Source organism: Microtus ochrogaster, unplaced genomic scaffold (assembly GCF_000317375.1).
Source record: "Microtus ochrogaster isolate Prairie Vole_2 unplaced genomic scaffold, MicOch1.0 UNK72, whole genome shotgun sequence".
Lineage (NCBI taxonomy): Eukaryota > Metazoa > Chordata > Mammalia > Rodentia > Cricetidae > Microtus > Microtus ochrogaster.
In genome coordinates, this window is record NW_004949170.1 from 1,702,894 (window position 1) to 1,721,752 (window position 18,859).

Consider the following 18,859-nt stretch of genomic DNA (forward strand, 5'->3'; position numbering starts at 1 on the left):
GAGGAAGACAATCTTTTTATTTTCTTATTGCTGTGGCCCCTGGTAGGTTGCTCATACCCATTCACATGTGGTAGCACTGATTGGAAAAGAAGAGGACATGAAGCTGGGGGGTGGTAGGTGTTGGGGTCTGAGAGAAGTTGGAGGAGGTGTTGAGATCACAGAATGGATCAAAATGCATTGTTTGCATCTATGAAATTCTCAAAGAATAAATTGTAGCACCACGAGCTGGCTTACCAGGAAAAATCTTAACCTGCGTCTGTCTGGAGTGGGAGAATCATGGTGACTGCCTGACTCGGCTTCTTTCTCCCAGCATTCTGTTCTGTCTATTCCACCTACCTAATTTTCTGTCCTATTAAAGGGCCAAGGCAGTTTCTTTATTTAACCAATGAAATTAACATAAAACAGAAGACTCTCCCCCATCAATAAATTAAAAACACAACAATAGAAGAAGATAGTATAAGGTGTTTTGTTTTCTCTTTGTTTATTAAATAGATATCTCTTTCCAGTTCTCCCATGATGCTTGGATCATGCAAGCGTTGTGCCCTGTCAGGCAGAGTCCACCCCTAACTCACCCACAGACATGGGCACAAGGATAAGAGGGCATCCAGGATTGACTGTCGTCTGCACATGCGCCTGGCATTGCTTCTCCTTTTACTTAACCCGCTGAGCTCTGAAGTGCCAGTCCACCTAGAAAGATCCAGTTGAATCTCATTGTTGTGCTTTCAGTTCAGTGACAATATACAGCCATGCCCCTAGCTATAAAACACACATAAATAGCATATTACCATGATATAGGACAACAAAAACATTTTGAAAGCCATGGCAGAATCCAGTCCTGTCTGCCTTTTGTTGGGTTACCAAGCAGAAGTGTCAATCCATGAGGAATATCTCCATGACAGACCCTCAGGTTTCGCTCAGTCACGTTAAGGAATTCACCAAAACCATGAGACATTTCAAAACCAAATTCTTCTTGGTATGAGGAAAACGGACTCCTCCTGTCACGATAAAGCATCAGCTTCGGTGACTCCAAGGTGGCCTCTTTGGCAAAGTTGAGGCCCAGTCTCAGGATGGAGAGGAAGACGGTATCCACTTGGTGGGTGTACACAAAGTACAGCCATGAGAAGTCTTTACTACACCAGCGTTGCATTTCTGACTTTCCGAGGACTGGCGACGTCAAAGGAAACCCGTGGATGACTCGCTGGGCTGGGCTGGCGTGTTTTGGGTTCCTGATAACAAAGGCAGAAAGGTCAGTGTGCTCACTGGTTGGGCCTGCAGCTCAGTGCTCACCTGAGCAGCATGAGGGAGCAGAGATGAACAACTGTATAAAGACACACCCTCTCCTCCTTTTCCTCCAGCAACACACGCTCTGGTGCTTTCCAAGCCCAAGAGCAAGCTCATTTCTATAATCCAAGACCCACTTTTAACAAACAAAATTACAGATGCAAAGATTTGCTGTTTTGTTTTGTTTGCTAATTTTCCCATGGAAGTTCTTGCTTTACCTGGTAAGTTTTTTTTTTTTTCTCTCTCTCTCCTTTTAAAACGTAAGACATTTGTGGAGATCTTCAAATAACACACATTCCTTCTAAAAGAGCGAAAGCAAAACAGAAGCCCTAACTGGAAATTTGCCACTCCATGTCTCCTGCGGCATTGTGTGGTGCTGGTTTCTCATTCAGAAACTTTTCAAATTTACCTGGGCTCCCCCACAAGGCCAGTGACACAAGCTTATCGTGTGCTGGTAAAACTAGCCCCAGGGTTACTGAGACACGAGTTCGAGTTCAAATTAGCCTGAGCCACACAGGGAGACCCTGTCTCAAAAGCAAAGAAGTTGCATGCAACCCATTTTCCCTGCCAGCCCCGAGAGCCGCAGTTCAGACTGCAGGGCACAGCAAGCATATCGAATATCTTAAATAATGCAGGGGGGGCAGGATGAATTATTCAGCTACAGTGGAACGTTGTGGGTCTGTGGGAAAAGTCTTGCAGCAGGGAAGGAAGCCTGCTTGGCGGATGGAGCTGTCCGTGCCAGGGTCTCCCTGGAGGGCGCCTTCTACTGAGAGTGCTGGGGGTTTTTGCAGTTGTTTGCTCTGTTTGCACTCCTGGGTTACACAAATGTACTGCCGCTTTCTAAATTTATCACAGTTTATTTCTGTTTATCTCAACAGGAGGAATGGATTAGCGGGCAAGGCACAAGCCAGGTTATGAAACATTCATATGCCCTCGAAAACTGAATGGTAAAGAGATGGAATTGCTAAAAACAACCAGAAAAATTGACTGACAGCAAGTGAAGGGCCCAGAAGAGAAGAAGGAAGGGTGACCATTTGTGTTAAATATTCATCTAAGTATAAAACATTCTTAAAGTCCATGGTTTTAGACCAAAATGGAAAGAGTTCACTTGTCCAATGAGCTGGTTGTGATTCATAGCAAAAAAAAAAAAAAATTAAATCCTTGTGAGTTCTGACCTAAGATGTGTCTACCATGTTACACCTGAGCTCTCTCTATTACCCAGCATGCTCTTTTCTAGTAATCAATGGCCTGTTCTATACCCTAATCGCACACCCTATTGAGACAGAAGCCAGCAATGAAGAGCGGTCACACTTGGCATGTGCCCATTTTGACAATCTATCTTTTTTTCTGCTAACTTTCCTAGACATTTAATGCCCGAGCTAAATGCCCGAGATTTAATGCAGCCTAAAATCTTAGTCTTCCACCTATATTGAATGTGGTCTGTCTTAGGATGCATCTAAACACCAAAGACCAAAAAAAAATTGCTGCCACAGATGGCGGGGTGTGTGAGCCTCGTAACCTTACACTTGGTGCTGATCCCAGCACCCCAGAACCATCTCAGGCTCCTCCTGTGATGTAAGAAGCTCACCACAGTGGGCACACCAGGCACAGTTTAGGAAGCCTTCTGGAACTCAGAGTGGGCACTGCCTTAGAAACAGGCCTGAGTTTACAAAAACATTGTCCCCAGGCATACCACTAGGGGACATTTGAAAAGACTGGTTCTTAGACCTGATTTTGTCTAGATGGTCTGGAAGAGTCCCCAGAGCTTGCACAAGTACACCAAGTACTTCTGGAATGTGCTGCACTGAGATCCCAGGGTACCAGACAGGTTTCTATAGGCTCCACGCATATTCAGCATGTATTCTTTAGGAATCCAGGAATCCAGCATCTGGAAGCGTACATCAAGTGTCTATCAGGGTATGGCATGAATCAGGCTACACATTCCTGAGTCAAAAGCCCCCTGAGGCGTGTGCTGCTCTCAGAGCTGACCCAAGCCCCATTCCTAGCAACCACACAGTGGCTCAGAACCATTCATCGATAGCTTCACTTCCAGAGTGCCTGACTCCTTCTCTGGTCTCTCATGGCACTGAACATACAAGAACATATCTATACATGTGGGCAAATCACTCATACACATGAAATAAGTGAAGCTTTAATACTCCAGTGCTCAGGGAAGACCCCATGAGGGGAAAGGCTGAAATGTAATTTAGCAAAAAAGAGCTCCAGGCATTGGAGGGTTAAGTGATTCTGAAAGCCTGCATCTTACCCCATGGATAGAACTCACCATCTTCCGTGGTGACTGACCCACAGCAGCCCCTATCCTCCCACAGCTTCTAGTCACAATGCCTGGTCTTTTCTGTGCACACCTAGAACCACCGGTCCCCTAAGACTCTGTCCCTGTGACAATCCCTCACCCTTCTGAAATTTTACAAGTCCATACTGAAACTATCAGAAGGTGAAGAAGGGTCTGACCCAAGAGCATCACCCCCACCCTCACAAGACATCACTACGGCAACATGGACACCAGCACCCTGGAAAGACATGGAACAGAAAGAGTTATAGGAGATGGGGGGGTCTCCTAGCCTTCCAAAACTGAGCTTTCCTGATCTAGGTCGTAACTAGAATCATGTCACATGGCCTGGGATGAAGATGCATAGGCAGCAGCTTTCACCAGCCTGGAGATGCATACTCATGTGTACATCTCAGAGGTACTAGAAGCTGTGGCAAAGACAGGAAACCTCTGGATAGTCCCATACAGTACTGTTTCTTGAGCTGCACATAGCCCTGAGCTCCTAGTTGGCAGCTGCTGCGCTATTTACAGAATTAAGCTTTGCCCGTTCCAAGGCCTATTAGCGCCAAGCAGGAGCCTTTGTGGCTGTGGCACCCTGTGTCTCTATGGATAGGCCATTTATCTGGCCCACTGAGCTCCTCAGCAGCCCAGACTAGGAACGGTACTGGCTGCAGGCTGGCTCACAGCTAGAGAGTTCAGTTTAGACTGCAGGGTGGGAGGCGGGGGGCGGGGGTGGTTCTGCAAAGCAGCACAGATGTGGTCAACAGCCCTGAACTCTAACTGGCCAGCATCTCGAGCTGGAGAAGAGCTGGGAGCCAGCACTGACCTTAAGGGGCATGTGTGTACAGAAATGCCCCCATGTCAATGTAAGGTGGGCTTTGACAAATTGGAGCCACACTGAAGCAGCAAAAAGGGAGGATAAAAAGACAAAGGATACGCTATCAGACACCTGTCTTAGCGTTCCAGGAGCAGGGATCAGAGCGGGGTGGAAGAGAACTGGAGGATGGAGGGCACACAGACGATTACATCCTTACAGGAGTCAAGAGTTCTGAGAACAGTGCCCATCACACCTTTAAGACTCCCAGACTAGACGGGCATGTGGGATCTGGCCTTCAAAGGAACCCCTGGGCTTAAAAGTCACCTTGACCATCACTATAAGAAATGGATTGTTGTGGCCACACTGGAAACTTTCATGTGTCCAGGTGACCTCACAAAATCCTATGTCCACCTGGCTACAGCCCTTCCTTCCACCACCCCTCCAGCTCATTGGCTACTCAATGTGACTCCCAGAAAGCATAGCCCATGGCAATTCACACTCCAAATGGGCTACCTAGAGGCAGTGTTGGGACCCACACCTGCACAGCCACCCTTTGGCTGAACGTGACCGCCCTGTCAAGTTTAGGGAATGCTTTCCCTAAAATCCCCCACTGGGAATGGAAAGAACCAGCCATTCAATATCTCCACTAAGTTTCTAGCTAGGCAAAGACAGTTCTCTCTGGGGTCTGATTGGTGTTGCACGGACCTCAACACTCACTGCTGATGCTAAGGCTGCCTTGAAGCTTTGCAAACCCCCCAGGAAACACAGAATACACCATTACCGGTACATTCAACACCAGGGCTACTATCTTATTTTTCCCCACCAACTGATCACTTAACTGGCTATGCATGGCTTGAAACTGTCAAATTTCTCTCCCTGAATATTTTCAGAACAGCTTTGAGAAGCATCCTCTTGAAGTTCTGAAATGTCATCTTCCATTCTTTTGTTCAAGCACCAGCATTCCCATCCCTCACTCACACCAGATACATTCCAGGTGAAATTATCTAGCGAACCCTGTTTGGATCTCTTCCTAGGCAAACACGTGGGCTTGTCTACAGGAAACTCTTGATAGAAAAGGCAGCCAGAAAGGCCTTGGGGAGATGGAGGCTTCTGAAGTGTGTTCTTGGGGTATCCATGTGGGATAGCTTCCCTTCACTGTCAACACAGCTAAACCTGAAACCACCTAAAAGACACACTTCTGAGCTTATCTATGAGGGTGTTTCCAAAGAGGTCTAAGAGAAGGGAAGACCCACCCTGAACGTAAGAGCACCACCCCATGGGCTGGGGTCCCATACTGAACCGAAAGGGTACAGCAGCACCCATCTCTCTGTACTTTGTGGGACCTTATTGGACTGTATCTCCAAACCGTGAGCCAAAAGAAACCATTCCTTCTTTATGTTGCCTTTGCCAGGCATCTTGTCACGGCAACAAGAAGTGTGACTTAGTCACAATGCTCATAGCTGGGTGGGAGTGAACTCCTCGGCCACCTGTGTCTTTATCAACCTGTGATTTCACCCAGATAGAGCTACCAAAACTGGATATACAATACATACGCATATAGTCTACCCATTGCTCCCTTTAACTTCCACTTCTTGGTCACCACACCAGTGCTTCTAAAGAAAGCCTGTCTCTTTTCCCCTGCTTCAAGAGTTCCAGGTCCATCCCAAGGCACACAAGCTAAGGATCTGCTTTACCGAGAAACACTGGCCTCTCTGTTCCCCTGCCGCTTTGCTTGAGGGGGCGACTACAATGTGTACAATGTATACTAAGAGCTAGTAACCTTCATGCTTGCCACAGTTCCCCCATGTATCTCCTCAGCTGGCTCCCTGTGTTCCCCTAACACCACTTAAGTCCCCAAACTGCCTAACCTAGCATCAGGCAGTCTCCGGCCCACATAAAGTTTAAAAGCTCCGTGTCACTGGCAGAACGCACGCAGGCAACTGAATCCCAGAGAGAGGGAGGAAACCACAGAGAAGAGCTCCCTGGAAATCTAAATCAATCCATGTGTTCAAAAAGAGCAATCAGGGACCAAAACGGTGCATGTGCTAGGTGCCATCACCATAAGCCAAGAACAATCATTATACAAATCAAACCACCCAGTGATTGGAAATCTAGAGACAGCTTCTCCAAAAGGGATGAGAAGGTTGTCCACCCTTAATTGGGGCCCCCATGGTGGGATCCCCTGAAGTGGGTCTCTCTAGGCGTTTTACTTGTACAGGTCAGAGAAGGTTGTTGTCAATGCTTTGCCTACGATTTCAGATACAAACTGTTTTCTGCAACATTAACCCCAACTCCTACATGTATGATAACCAGTATTGACTGTGTGTTAGAAAATGAACATGCTGTGTTTACAGTTGACAGTTTTAACTGTCTTGTCCATCAAACACTGCAGACTTACACATTCAATTGCACACTGAGCCTTCGATGACGTCTAATGGAGACCTCAGAAATGCTCATCATAAATATTGATCTTTGTACCCAAACCCTCTCGTCCTTCAGCAATCTCTGTCAATGGCAGCTCCAACCTCCAAACGGTTCTGGCCATATTCTTGACCAAGGACTCTTGCCATCTCCACCCAAACTCCAGTCCCAACAGGATCTTCCTCACTGTCAACCTCATGGCCATAGAACTCACATGCAGGGCAAACCACATTTATTCTCCAGCTTTTCAAACCCAGCACCGAGCATCCTTCCATGAGACAAGGAGCCCAAAGTACTAGTGTAAATGTGAATTCTACAGATCCCAGGAAGACAGAACAGCAAACGTCCTAGAGACCTTCATCAAAGAGAAAAAACAAGTTGCATGTTGTTCATGACTTTGTTGGTTCAGGTGACTATTTCCCTAGTCAGAGTACATCCTTCCAAACCATCTGCTGGACTTACAGCCACTGCTATAGGAAAGCAAGAGATACTTCCTCTCTCCGCCCCACTCCAGAATGGCTGTCTGCTTGAAATAGAGATGGGGAAGAGAGCCCTTCTTCCGTCATGAATATTTAGTGTGTACCTATCACAAGGTATGCATTTTGAAATTATTTTAAAAATTTTCAAAATGTTCTACATTACCTGATAAGGAGAGCTGTAGTTGTGTTGTTTTGGAAGGCTGACTTCACCAGATTTAGGAGGAAGAGAAGCAATCTCTGCAATAGAAGAATTTTTTTTCAGTGCAATATATGATTTTTTTAAGAAACCAGGTTGCATATTCCAATAATTAATTAGAATTTATATGTAAGCATATTTGCTCCTATGTAGTTCTGGCTTAAAATAATCTCTGCAGTTCAGATCTGGGATGTTCCTCGAAGTGCATGTACTAACGACTTGGGACTATTGGAAATGATGGGTCCTTTAAGGGGTGGAGCCCAGTGGGTAAAAGTTGGGTCATAAAGAAAGGTCAAATAGCGCACAGCTGTTTGTCTCTTTCCATCGCATAAGCTTAAAACTTCATGGTCTATGTAAAAATCAATTCCTTTCTTCACACCGTGGTCTTATCTAGACACAAGATGACCCATGGCTTCAGTAGCTGACCGTGGAAAATAAACATAGGGCACATTGAGGGTAGGACAGAGAGGTTGGGTCTAAGCCACGATTTCGGTCAAGCTACTTGTAAAATACTCAAAATACTAATGGGTAATACACAACAGCAAGAAACCCGGGAAGAGGCTGGGGGCTTCTCCAATACAGCAGCCCATGCTTTGTGGAACTTTTCAATGTGATGCATAGAATTTGTGATACACCAGGGAGGCAGCCTAGGTGAAGTCAAAGGATCGGGATACTGAAGGCTAGAACCCCAATCTTAGCAAGGGTCAACTGGCTGGGGGTCTAGGGGATTTTTTTATTTTTTATTTTTTGCCAACCCATGTGGCTGACAACCCTTTCTAGTGCTAAGGATTGGTTTATGCGCTGCCTTCCCTTGGACCTCATCCTTTCAAATCTTACTGCTGCGGCCTTGCCTACAGAGAGTCCCTACCCCATGTGACAACAGAAGATGAGACTCTGTGGACGACTTCTCACAGTAGTTTAGCCTTCTAACAACTGTCCTGTCTGGCTGATCAGGAGCATAGTTCTGTGTGTCAGTTGAACTTGAATCGAGTTACATTTGGAAGAAACTGCCTGCGTGCAGTACATTAAAGGGTCATCGCATAGCTTTAAAGGGGAATAAAATCCTTGAAAGTTATTAACGTTATTTATGCTTTCAGCAGAAAGAGAGATTGATTGTTAAATCTACTCCTAACTCTAAAAATTCTCCTAAAAAGTTATCCAAACATGAATTGTTCTGTGCATAGATTTTTCTACTGGAGAAGCTGGTGTCCAGGCAACCCACACATCTCCCTCTGGAGGTCTTCCTGTGCCCGCCTGGTACTCACGTGCCCTCCTTGCTTCTTCCGAACTGTACCCATAATTCTCCTTTCCACTTTTTAATCTTGTCTCAGGCTCTGCTTTGATTGTCTTCATGCTTGCCGTTTTCCTGAAATTAGAGCATTTCGGTTACAGCTTCTGCTCAGCAAAGGTAGATGGTCTGTGTGTTCCTGCATACCAGTGAGAGGGAGGGATGGGGCTTGTCATGGAAAGTCTGTGGACTCAACTCCCCAAATGCCCCTAAGTAAACACAGGGTCAGTAACCTATGAACCTGAGCCCAACTATTCCACCCTCTGTTGCTGAAATCCGGGCACATCCACTTGTCATCACAGTTTCTGGGGCTGCCTTCATGTCACAGCAGAGCTAGGGGCTGTGGAAAACCAAAAGTATTACTGTGTATCCCTTTGTACAAAACAGTGGGTTTGATCCCCTGAAACAGAGCAGAGATGAGTGCAGCTCCCCAGGGAGCAAAGTTGGATGCTGGATAGCCAGAGAATGAAAAACGTTTATACTCAACTCCCAAGAGCGTCTGCTAAGGAAACAATTGTGATATATGCCTGAAGATGGCTCACACATGAGCTACAGAGGACCCAAGGGGCTAACATAAGTGAGTGATAGACGTCCGTGCTGCCGGGGACAGTGAACACGGGACTGCTCTTGGACAACAGTGGCAACAGTCACCTACTGTGTGTCCAAGCCCTCACTGTCATGGGGATGACACAGAACTCTGAACAAGGTTGGCACTCAAGTTCTCCACAGGGACACAAGAGAACACTCGGAGAATGATATTCCCTTCCTACTGGAGCAAGCAGAAAACTGTCAAAGTCCCAACATAAAGGCGAGAAGAATAAATCCCACATACAGCTAAGAGCATAGCATTTTTTCATTAGAAAATATTTCCACCCACATGGCACAGTGTGCATGGGCCTCACTGTAAAAAGCCCTGGAGAGCTGACATGTTTGAATGAAGATTTGTGACGATTCATTTACGTAGATCTAAGCTTAAGATGTGGGGAAAGATGTCAGAAGTATGTTACCATTGGGGGCAAGAAGACAATTATCTAAGGGAGGTCTGAGAGGAGCATGGTGGGGCTACCGACTCACTAGTGAATTTTGGCCAAGGCCACAGCACAGGTATCTAAGAACTTCATGCTGTGTACACCTTCCTCCACTTACATTTGTGAACAAAAATGTCATGAACCATCACCTTGTAAAACAAATCTATACTGATAAAAATGTTTAAAGATGTTTTAAATTAAACATATATGTATGTGTCTGTGTGTAGTATGAACATGTGACTGCAGATGCCCATAGGAGTTAAGGGGGGGTGTCCAATACCCTGGATCTGGAGTTAGAGGTGGGCATGAGCTGCCTGGCATGGGCACTGAATTCACGTCCTGCCCAAGAGCAGAAAATGCTCTTAACCTCTGAGCCATCTCTCCAGTCCCTCTAATAAAATTGCTTTATTTATAAAAATATCTATAGTGTTTGCTGACATAGACAATTGCTTGTGCTTCCCAAGCAGAAAAGGCAGATACTAAAACTACATACATGCCTTTCATGAAACAATGAAATTAAAACCATCTGGAAAAAAAGAAACCTTCCAGACCAAAGTACTATTTGTTAGCAGGAAAAAAAAAAAACCTTCAGAGTAGTGTCAGATAAAAAGAACATGCTATTAGATAAAAGTTGTGAGGGCCCAGATTGTACAAAATGCCTGCATCCACATCTCTGCTTGTATACATGGTCACACACACACATGCATACACTAACATATGTAACACTGATTACCTTTAGACAATGAATCTACAGGAAGTATTAACATTGTTTCTCAGAACTATTCATGTTTAATTTCTTTTCTACACTAAATATTTACTGAATCTTTAAGAAAAATGTGTGTGGTTATTTTAACATAAAAATGTAAGTGTCTGGAAACAGCAGTGTGGACAAATGGAAAGGAAAAGCTGGGAGATGTGGACAGGCAGTAAGTCATCATCATGCCCCCAGGACGAGGCAATCCCTTCTAAATCAGGCCCTGCACATAGGTGAGGGACCTGGCTCTGGGAGCTGCTGCTCTCTTTACAACCCTGACTCTTCTACAGGCAGGATGTTAGAAATATTTTTCTGCCTCAGTACCCTCAGCTACAAAATGGAAAAGATCTATACAACCATGGTAAGAAACCAGCAAGATTGAAACCTATGCAGAGCTGGAGCAACACCCAACTGTTAAGGGTATGAGTGTAACAGAGGAAGGGGGTCTTAGCTGTTGTCATGGCTACCCATGTGGTTGTATATGCCTATTGTTATTCTCCAGCATTTTGCTAACTATGGATTCCTTTACTGAGCCTTGAAATCCTCTAAGATCCTGAGAACAGAACCAAAGGTCATGGCAACCATCACCCTGCACAGCCAAGGGGGAATCCAGGCTATGACTCCCTGGTAACCATGGTCAAGAGAAATGCTAAAATATGCACCAGGATCTGTTTCCTTGTTCTCCCTCATCTCACATCAGGCCCCAAAGAACAATTTCAAGACTATTGCTGCATGGTGCCTCAGAATGGAGCTGCCTCTCTTAGAACCTGTTTTGTTTTTTTGTTTTGTTTTTTTTTTTTTTATCATGGCTGGAAGATGAATGGAAAGAACCTGTCACTTGGTAACCATTACACATTCATTCATGGTACTGCACATAGCCAAAGAGGTTTTCAAATTTCAGAGCCTAGAAACTATATTATCTAATAAACACTGACTGCTAGATGTGGCTGCAGACATCTTCAACAAAACTGCTATATCTGAAACACTCTGGGTGATTCTGTGACTCTGAAAGTAGAGATATTCACGCTGGCTATTTCTGTGAACATACTGGCTACCATGTATCTCTGTGAACATACCAGCTACTGTGTATTCCTGTGAACATACCAGATACCGTTTATTCCTGTGAACACACTGGTTATCATGTATTCCTGTAAACATACCAGATACCATGCATTCCTGTGAACATACTGACTACCACTTATTCCTGTGATCATACCAGATACCATGTATTCCTTTGAACACACTGGCTACCATGTATTCCTGTGAATACACTGGCTACTATGTATCCCTGTGAACATACCAGCTACCATGTATTCCGGTGAACACAATGGTTACCATGTATTCCTGTGAATACACTGGTTTATCATGTATTCCTGTGAACATATCAGCTACCATGTATTCCTGTGAACATACCAGCTACCATGTATTACTATGAACACACTGACCACCATTTATTTCTGTGAACATGCTGGCTATCAAGTACTCTTACGAACATCCTGGCTACTGTGTATTCCTGTGAACATACTGACTACCATGTATTCCTGTGAACACACCAGATACTATGTATTCCTAAGAATGCACTGTCTACTGTGTATTCTTGTGAAAATACCAGCTAGCATGTATTCCTGTGAATCTGGAATTATCTTCCTCAAAAGTGTTTGCAGTAGAGCAGTGGTGGCACACCTTTAATTCCAGCACTCAGGAGGCAAAGGCAGGCGGATCTCTGTGAGTTTGCAGCCAACCTGGTATACAGAGCTAGTTCCAGGACAGCTAGGGCTGTTACAGAGAAGCCCTGTCTCGAAAAACAATCAATCAATCAATCAATCAATCAATCAATCAATCAATCAATCTGCGGACACTCTTGATGGTGTATGAAACAGATGAATTTTTCACTCTGTCTTCTTAGTGTTGGGTCGAGCTGCAGACAGTGTCTAATTTGTCTACCAGAGTAATGCCACATGCCTTATAGGCATCTGTCTGGCACAGCTTTCTGTCCTACAACATGCCTCAAGTTGTGGTGCAATCTGTGCAGTGCATGGCTCAAAGCAGGCAGGACAACAGCCACCAACAGTCACAGGGCACCGCACCCTCTTGTGGCGAGAGCTGCAAATGCCAGCTGCTCAGTCAACCTCCATCTTTTAGAGAGCCTAAGCGAATCCTCTATAGACGGCCCACGGTTGGTTTATGAGTCTGTGATTGGGTATGTTTCTCGGAGTGTCTGATTGCAGTACATACTGAGTAGCATAATCCCCCAAACCCTATAGTCCCGTGCATGAGTGTTGCCATGGTTACTTGGCTTTGTTTTGGCCAAAAGCTGAAGAGGTTTCCAACTTACCTTATTTCATTTTGATAGCTAGATTCTGAAAAACAAAAGAGGGTGTGGGAGAAAGAAAATCCCGTTAGCAAAATGGAGACAGTGGTTCTAAAAGCAGCTCTAATTTTTGTTGACCCTCTGACATGATAAACTTCACTTTGACCCAGCCCGTATTCAAAGTAACCCTGCACTGAATTAGTAGACAACTAAAGCCCAAGGAAAACAGACTCAGTATCAGAAAAGTAAATCCTCTGTGGGAACCTGAAAGATAATGGGTGCCCCTTGTGTACCCAGTGAATACTGATTGAATTTGATACCCAGTGTTGCGCAGGTTCCATGACCAAGAAGATCTCTAAGTAGCCAAGCCAGTCACACGAGTTGTTGGTTGCCTACTGTGTGCCAGGCCACCAGAAGGTATATTCTCTTCTGACTAACAACAACAAATGAGTTCAGGTCTGGGCAACTGGGCAACTAAAGTGCAGTCTCCATTTACAGGACAAAATTTAAGATACACATCTCAGAAATATTTTTTAAGACAGGGTCTTATTACGTAAACACATGGGCCTGCAATTCACTGTGTAGGCCAGGCTACCCTCAAAATTGTGACAATCCTTCAGCCTGAGCTTCCAGAGTACCAGAATTACAGCGAGCAAGGAACGGGTCTGCAGAACATGAGCAAATCCTTGGTCAAACCAAACTCTCATCTTGAGTTCACAGGCTTTCACTGCTCTCCAGCTTCCCCTTGCCAAGGAATAAAATGAACCCCCTAAATTAAAGCCTGATCCATGAAGGAGCTACAGTCAGACCCTGTCCTTACACTAGATAATGGGATTTACCAGGCATGTCTCGTTGAGAGAGAGATCAATGGAAAACAGTCAGTAGATCCACCTGGCACACACACAAAGTGTTCGCGAATTTAACAACTCAAATCAAGTGACAGGCACCCAAACATCGCACCTCAGCTCTTACAAAAAAATAATTTAACTGTAGAAAGTGTTCAAATCAGAGAAAAGACAAGGATTCGGCACTTAGAAAGTTCTGGGCTGTCACATGTCAAATCATCCTTCCTCACTCAAGTTTCAGACTGTCAAACTCTGTAACAAGGCCCTTCATCCTAGACCCCCATCTCCAGACCACCAGCAGCTTCCGCATAGCTGGGAGTGTCCCGGCACATCTATTCATGAGACATGTGTGCCTTTTCCATTGACTTAGCGTGTGCCATGTTTTTCTTTTTACTTCTGCAGCCACCCTTGCCTGTACTGGGACATTTAAAACCCCCACAGAATGGGGAAAGGCATGCCCCAAACAATGTTATTCTAGAAAAGCAATTGTATGTTGTAGGACATATCACCATAACTGTCTATCCTTGAAAATCAGTACAGAAGTTAAGTAACCCAGGCATCTAGCAAGATCTCATCCATCACCTTCTCAGATGTGGGAGCAGCCTGGTCTCTGGATAGGGTTTCCTGGGCCCTAGAGGAACAGCTCTCTTTTTCCTGTACCCTTCCATGGTTCCTGCCAAAGACCGAAGGCCTTGCCTCTTAGTTTCAATTTTGCTTTGCTCAGCATCCCTATTACCTCTGTCCCAGCTCATTAAGGCAGCACAGGAGTGAAAAATATAAATATGTAAATTGGCAGGCACCATGTGACAAGTTGATGTGAGTGGGCATTGGGAAATTAGATGGAGCCGATCCATACACCCATCATTCCATACATGAATCACTTTTAAAGGAAAACATTAAAGGTCTATTTTCAAGCCATGATTTATTGTGACTGATACAGGTCTACCGAACACGTTCTCTCTAAACAAAGCCTTGCTTCCTTTAACCAGCATGTCCCAGTCCCTCATCCCTAACTCTGGAGACCACCATCCCACTTCTGTTGTGGAGTATGCCACAAACAAGCAGGATCACACCGCACTGGCCTTTCTGTAACTGACCCCTTTCTCTTAATGTCTTTAATTTCATCATGTTGTCCTAAATAATAGGATTTCTACATTTTTAAAGCTAAATGGTATCCCCTTGTGTGGATAAATGTTAAGTATATATGTGCATGTTTACATACATGCTTGTATGTGTACTCATATGTGCCTATGTATGTCTATGTGTGTATGTGTATATTCATGTATATATGTATGCATGCGTGAGTGTCTATTTTACATATGTGTAAGTGTGTTCATGTGTGTATATGCATTATGTGATTGTGTGTATACATCTGTATGCATGTATGTGTATGCATGTGTGTGCGTTCATGTATGTATACATATATGAATGTGATGTGTATGTTTGCTATGTATATCCAGATGTGTTCATGTGTGTATGTGTATGCACATATGTATAACTGTATACATGTGTGTATGTGCATGCATGTGTGTAGCACTGCCTTTAACAGTCATCTGTTGATGGACACTCAGCCTGTTTTGATATCTTATCTATCATGAACTGCTCTGCAATAAACGTGGGAAGGCATATGTGTATCTGAAACACTTGTTTCATTTCCTATGCATATTCCTCCCACAGTGGGAGAGCTGGATCACAAATAATTCCATTCTCAATCTCTGAAGAACCTCTATACCATTCTTCATGGTGGCCATACCTGTTCACATGCCAGCCAATAGTGTGTCTGTTTCCCTGTCAGCTCTTGTCCACTGCCTATATGATGACAGCCATCTGCCAGGTTGCTGTGACATCTCACTGTGGTGAAACTCATCTTTTGAATGATAAGCTCACTCACTTCAACTGCTTGTACCACAAATTCAAAACCCCATAGAAATTTACACAAAAACAATACCTTCTTTTTCTCTCCTGGAGATACCACAGCAGCAGAAAACTACAATCAGAACGATGATCAGGATCAGGAGCAAGGAAAAGCCCACTGCCAGCAGTACAATGGCCCAGGTCGGCAGCGATGAGCCTTCCTCACCAATACTATCTACAACAGCAAGAGGAAGAGCTTAGCAACATCTGTACCTTGTAGGCTCAGTGATTCGAGTAGGATCTAAATTATCTTGTGTTATAGTGATATTTTATTTATGTTTTAATAAATAATGCTTGTCTGAAGATCAGAGGGTAAAACTAAGCCACTAGAGGCCAGGCAATGGTGTCACACACCTTTAATCCTGGGATTTGGGAGACTGAGGCAGATGGATCTCTGTGAGCCAGCATCACCTGGATCTGTTTCTGCATTGATCTTGTGTAGCCCAGGTTGGCCCTAAACTCACACCACTGCCTGGCCGCTAGTGGCTTAGTTTTACCCTCTGATCACCAGGCAAGCTTTATTTATTAATACACAAATAAAATATTAAGCTGGACAGCGGTGGCACACACCTTTAATCCCAGTACTCGGGAAGAGGCACAGGCAGGCAGATCTCTGTGAGTTCAAGGCCAGCCTGGTCTACAAGAGCTACTTCCAGGACAGGCTCCAAAAGCTATGGAGAAACTCATCTCAAAAAAAATAAATTCATAAATAAAATATCACTATGTTGTATCTTGAATAAAAGCATAACGCTTCAGCATTGTAATATTCAGCAATATCATACATTATAATGCAGCAGAGCATTCTTGGCCAACTGCCCTCCTCTGTTCAGTGACTCAGACCCCAACAGTATCTCCCATCCCAGTATTTACTGATACAAGTAATCGCTTTGTAACCCAGGTCCAATTATCAGTTGGTCTTTGTAACCCAGGTACAGTTATCGAACCTCCCACATTCCTTAGAGTTGCACAAGGGTGGGCCAGCAAGGCTACTCCCAAGGGTTAGTGTTCTGATAACCATGCTAGGAAAGCTCTTGGTTAGCCAAACTGTGGGTTAGTCAAGAATGGTGGACTGTGTACTAGAGAATGGTAGGTCCTGGAATCCGTGTTTCCAGCTCTGTGATCCCACCCGCCAAAGGTAATAGAAGCACCCTATGGGAGGGCAAAATACCCTGGGCACACAGCTCTCCTCAGGGACTCAGCAGAGTCCACCACTAAATGCATTTCTCCTGCAGTTGTGTAAGTTTTCCTAACCTCTTGTGGAGCTGATACTATTAGTATCTTACTTTGCCCTCATACTGTATCCAGTAGGCACGGAGTAAGGCAAAGGTAAGTGAGACAGAAAAAGCAGGGAATGAAAGGAAAATATGGAAGGAAATAAAAAGTAAGAGGAACGACCTAGGTATTTTTGTTGTTTTATTTGTTTGGTTTTTACAACCATGTCTTAGAGCTGACATGCTGGCTTTGGGTGGTCATGTAAATTCATTTTTTATTAAAATTAAATATACACTTCCTAAGTTATACTACCTACATCACAAGTGCTAAATCAGCCCAGATGGAGCATTTCCACAATCCTTGAAAGTCCTGGCTCATGGAAAGTATGTGGGTGATCCTGAGGGAGCCTTAAACATCATTTCATTCCTCTGTGCCCAAGCAGGAACCACACAGAAGTCAAAGGACAGACAACCACATTGATCTGGGAAACTGCATTGTATTCTTCAAGGTCTGTCATCCTGTCTCACTGATATCTCAATGAAAATGGAGTAAAGGCTAGTCCCTAGAAATGTAAAACAACAGGCTTCCTCTGAAGGAACATGGGGTTTGCTTTGGAACCAGTGACCAGGGAGGCAAATGGTGAACATCTCTCTTGGGAGCTCTCCCCATATAGAGCTTTGCTTAAAATTGATCCTGCAGCTGTAGTTTGCTGTTCCTCTGCCAATGTTAAATGATCAGAATATGAGTAGCATGTTTAGAGAGGATCACTTTTGCCTCAGTTCTCAATCAAGAGTAAGCAAGAGTCCAACTGCATAAGAAGTCACAGGCAAGCAAGAACTCAACCGCACAAGAAGTCACCACAAGCAAGACTCCAACTGCACAAAGAGCCACAATTAAGCAAGAACCCAAGTGCATAAAAAGCCACAGGCAAACAAGAATCCAACTGCATAAGAAACCACAGGCAAGCCTAGAGAAGTGGCTCAGCAATGAATAGGCCTGCTGCTCTTGCAAAGGACCAGAGTTCTGTCCCACATAGGGCAGCTCATAAATGTGTGTAACTCTATATTCTATGGAATCTGGGGCCCTCTTCTGGCATCTGGGGGCATTGCATTCATGTGAGTATACACACACACACACACACACACACACACACACACACACACACACATAACCTTTTAAAAAGATGCCAGGTGGCGGCGGCACATGCCTAAAGTTGCTGCACTTGGGAGGGAGGCAGGTGAATCTCCGTGAGTTCCAGGACAGCCTGATCTATATACAGTGAGTTTCAGGAGACCCAGGGCTACACAGTGAAACCATGTCTCAAAAAATTAAAAAAAAAAGCAAAGATTTGTCTGAAAACAAACCAGGTAACTGTCTATGCTTTGAAGAATCATATGTTATTTTATAAGATACTTGGTTTTGCTCTTCATGAATTGCTCATATTTCTTTATTTCCTTCCAGAGAATTAGAAAGTGTTGGACAATTTTGATGGTTGCTTTATTTTTATTTTTAACGGCTTATATTTACTGTGGTTTTTTTCCATTTCTTCTTATTTATCTTCTACAATCTAAACTGGTCCTAACTCCTTTGAGCTCATATGTTGTGTATTATATTCCTTATACCCTACATACCTGGAATATGCTAGTCATAATGAATTGATAGATAAATGACAGATGGGTCAGGGGATGGATGAGTAGATGGATAACAGAGAGAGAGGGTTGGGTAGGTGGGTAGATGGTTAAATGGAAATACAGAAGGATGGGTGGCAGATGGATGAGTAGATGGATGGACAGATGGGTGGATGGATGATGGATGGGTGGATGGGTGGATGATGGATGGATGGGTGGATGATGGATGGATGGATGATGGATGGATGGATGATGATGGATGGATGGATGATGATGGATGGATGAATAGATGGATGGATAGATGGATGGATGGATGGGTGGATGGATGGATGATGGATGGATGGGTGGATGATGGATGGATGATGGATGGATGGATGGGTGGATGGATGGATGAT

General features: G+C 44.4%; 1 protein-coding gene across 2 annotated transcripts in view; it reads right to left on the minus strand.

Annotated features, from left to right (window-relative positions):
* Positions 1-492: 492 nt before the first annotated feature.
* The window catches only part of Igsf5 (immunoglobulin superfamily member 5), a 36,872-nt gene continuing 18,505 nt past the window's right edge, over positions 493-18,859 (minus strand). For both annotated transcript variants that reach the window (XM_026777558.1, XM_026777557.1), the window contains 5 exons: positions 15,659-15,799; positions 12,890-12,914; positions 8,750-8,850; positions 7,452-7,525; positions 493-1,226 (listed from right to left, as the gene is read on the minus strand). In XM_026777558.1, the coding sequence (XP_026633359.1) occupies positions 1,131-1,226; positions 7,452-7,525; positions 8,750-8,850; positions 12,890-12,914; positions 15,659-15,799 (437 nt within the window). In that variant the 3' untranslated portion in view covers positions 493-1,130. The remainder of the gene's footprint in view (positions 1,227-7,451; positions 7,526-8,749; positions 8,851-12,889; positions 12,915-15,658; positions 15,800-18,859) is intronic.